Source organism: Arachis ipaensis, chromosome B03 (assembly GCF_000816755.2).
Source record: "Arachis ipaensis cultivar K30076 chromosome B03, Araip1.1, whole genome shotgun sequence".
Lineage (NCBI taxonomy): Eukaryota > Viridiplantae > Streptophyta > Magnoliopsida > Fabales > Fabaceae > Arachis > Arachis ipaensis.
Genome location: NC_029787.2, coordinates 2,218,756 through 2,222,389, shown reverse-complemented (window position 1 = coordinate 2,222,389; position 3,634 = coordinate 2,218,756). Strand labels below are relative to the sequence as shown.

General features: G+C 33.2%; 1 protein-coding gene across 1 annotated transcript; it reads right to left on the bottom strand.

Annotated features, from left to right (window-relative positions):
* On the bottom strand, nt 1,369-3,039 carry LOC107629329 (the record flags this gene model as incomplete). The annotated part of the gene is given in 5 exon segments (XM_016332095.2): nt 1,369-1,867; nt 1,957-2,218; nt 2,298-2,509; nt 2,668-2,936; nt 3,028-3,039. Coding segments are annotated over 4 exon segments (1,083 nt in total). The 3' UTR covers nt 1,369-1,525.

Sequence of the window (3,634 nt, the reverse complement as noted above, 5' to 3'; positions counted from 1 at the left end):
TAAAATCATTTTTTGTTTTAATAAATAATATATATTATTTCTAAATTTATTTTACGAATATAATGATATTTAGATGTATTTAAATAGATTCAATTATTTTTATTAAGATGCAATTTGAGAAAAGACACATATGTCGAACAAATATTAAATAAATATCTTATCCGAATATGTATATATGACACGTAGACACAATAACTTATTAGTACATATCATCGTATCGACTATGTTACGTGTATATAAAAATCAACCACCAAAGTTTGTTATTCGTATAAAATACATGTTGAAATACAAATATACATTGAAAATAAATTAAATTACACATGTATTTATTCACAAATACATTGATAACTGATTTTATTGATTGATTTTAGTGTATGAATAATATTTTTGTTATCGTATACACATAATAACATGTAGGGCTATGAAAATTTGTTAGTAAAAATTTAAAATTTTCATATTTTTTCTATAAAAACTTGTTTAAAACACATGTTAATTAAATTTTTTGTATACTTTATGAATATGAATATTAATTGGAGCATCACAGATTCACATAAATATTTATTTTATCTCTAACATATTTAAAACTTTTTTTTTTCTTTTGGGTAGACAAACAGATTAAAAAGTATAAATGTCAATTTTTCTTTTTACATCCACTAAAGATATATTTGTAAACAAACAGGGTCATTCTCCAAGGGAAATACCTCAAGTCATACAATAACTTGATATGAGCTTTTATTTTTACACACTCGTATCATCATGCGCTTTAATAATCTCTTATCTGTAATGTTGGATTTGATTTTGACTTTATATTATGTGTTTTAATTAAATGATCTCAATACTTATAATAAGAAGTTAAAACCTATGATATTGAATCATCCTTAGTGCATAATCATTAATATGCAAATTTTGTCCTCTTTTTTGACCGAGAAAATACTCAGTTTGGTTCCTAAAATTATACTCGAGTCTCAATTTAGTCCTTAAAATTTCAATTGTCTCAATTTAGTCCGTAAACTTTTCAAATTTTAATCACGTTAGTCCCTACAGTAGTTTCCGTCACAGAGTCAATTGAAAAGTTTATAAACTAAATTGAGGCAATTGAAACTTTAAGGACTAAATTGATGCTCCAGTGTAACTTTAAGTAGCAAATTGAGTATTTTCTCTTCTTAATCATTCATTCTTATTCTTTTAACAGATCAAGGCAAATCCTCAAATGCGTTAAAACTTCAACAAAATTCAAATTTTATTCATTTTCTTCACCATTTGTTAATAGAATGAGAACCACACTTAATCACATTAATATTGACATGTTCATTTTTTTCCGAGCTTCTGTTTCAGTCTCCAGAATGCCTAAGATATTAGACATATAAGTTGGGATCAATGGTACAACTGAAAAATGTGATGTATGATGCCTTGAACTTATGAATGTGATCCCTTCAAGCTTTCAGCAAACTGAAAAATAATGTAATTTACATATGATCTATGACATTCGCTCAGAATGTAAAACAGAATAAAACACGAGAATAAATTAAGATACAAGTATGTCTCTATCTGGTCTAGGCCTATATGAAACATTTTCTTCACCAAGTAAAAGTGCCCTCAAAACGGCCTCACACAAACCACTATAATGGATAATCAAATGTCCACCATCTGAAACTTCATGGTAATTTATCCATGGCATATTCCTTGAAACAAATCTCTGGATTTGAGAGGGCACAACCTTGTCTTCGTATCCTTGCCAAATGTGAACTTTACTTGTGTTGTGAGAGAATGGATTGCTCAGCTTCAATGGATCAAACTCCCAGTTGCCAAATGCCACCATCCAATCACCCCGGAGTGTGTCAAAAACAACCTGTTCCCTTAACTTTTCCTATACACACAGATCAATGAGGAGTTATTCCTCCTTGACTAACCATTTGTATTCAGCTAAAAGTAAGTGAAAGAAAGCATGTAATTCACCTTGGTAAGCATAGGGAAGCCGGGAATAATCTTCAAGATGTCAATGTCTCTAGTGTTGAAGAAAGCCGGGTTTTTCTCAATGACAGAATTTGAAGGGAGCCACTTTTGAGTGACCAACCAGTGCAATAGTCTCGGAGAATATTTTGCAAGCCAAAGTGCCCATTGGATCAGTCTCTTCCTGTAGTCCTGTCTCACCACACTCTCAGGCAGTGAAGCCCAATTGTAATTGATCACTGGTGCTATCATAGCCACACCTGCTAACCTGCACAAACAAAATGGTGATATATCCACCACCTAGTGAAGTATTTCACAATGATTCAAAAATACATATTTTTATTTGCCTGTGGGGGATGTAGTGGAGACAACTCCAGGTAGCATGCGATCCCATTGAGACTCCAATGACATAAAATTTGTGTCCTATCTGTAACTGATCGGCAAGTTCTTCAATGTCAAGTGTTTCACTTTTCAATGAGCGTTTGGGGTTCGGATCACTTTCTCCATATCCAGCTCTATCATATTGCACAAAATATATACCCAATTCATCTATTAGTTCCTGCACATTCAGTGTCACATCAATCATCAACATACATTTTGAATCTATTCCACTCACTGTTGATAGCTCACCGGTATTCAATAATCAATTAGATCTAAATCCAACCAACAATTTTCACATCACCGTAACAGAGTCAATAAAAGATTGATCTTTTGTACCTGGGGTGCGAGAAAGTTCATCTCTTTGGAGCTTCCAAAGCCGTGAACAATGATAATCTTATGTTGTGCTTTGTCCCTGGGGACACCCTTTTCTCTGTAGGCTAAGTACCTTCCATCACTGAGCCTGATCCTTGGTGTTGGTGAAGCCTCGTCTTCTGTAATCGAGTTTGAATCGTTGCTGTTGCGGTTTGGCGGCGGAAGCTGTGTGGCCTGATAAACCATTCCCAGAAGTCCCATCAGTAACAGTATTGCGGCCCTTGAAACCATACCTGAAGGAACACATAATTTATTTTCAGTATAATCATCATCATATTCATACGCACATACATAGATATATAGGGCAAGAGAAGATGGCTAAACCTGTCACAAAAACTTATCGAATCTGCCTTGTTTTCTTTGTCAGAGGGATGAAGGATTAATGTTGAAAAGGTGGCGGTGGTTGTGCTTTTAATGTTTGACTTGTGTTTGTGTAGTGAGTAGTGTAGATCTTATTAGGTATATAGGATTTGAGTCTCATGCATCAAAGTGGTGGATGATGCATTTGACTGCCCAAAAGAACAAACAGAGTGGAGATGGAGACTGGGAGGGGCTTCTTTCTTGTGTGTTTTTTTTGACTTTGTGTTGCGATTCACTCAACTCTCAACTCATTTTTACTGCGGTAAATAGTAAAAGAGTATCTAATTTATCATCTTAAAACTTAAAAGTTAAAAGACACCGCATCTAATTGATTCTTTTTTAGCTGTTGCTTAATTCTCATTCTGAAGACTGCCACACACATATATTTGGATTTAAGCTATGCAGATTTTCCGGCAAAGGTATCCTTCTAGCTTAAAATCCACATCACTCTTCATCTATAACATCTATGATCTATCTATATACATATGTTTTAGCTATGAGTCTATTGGTTAAGCTATTAATTAAGACCATTTTTACAAAACTAAATATAAAATTTAATTTTTTTAATGTA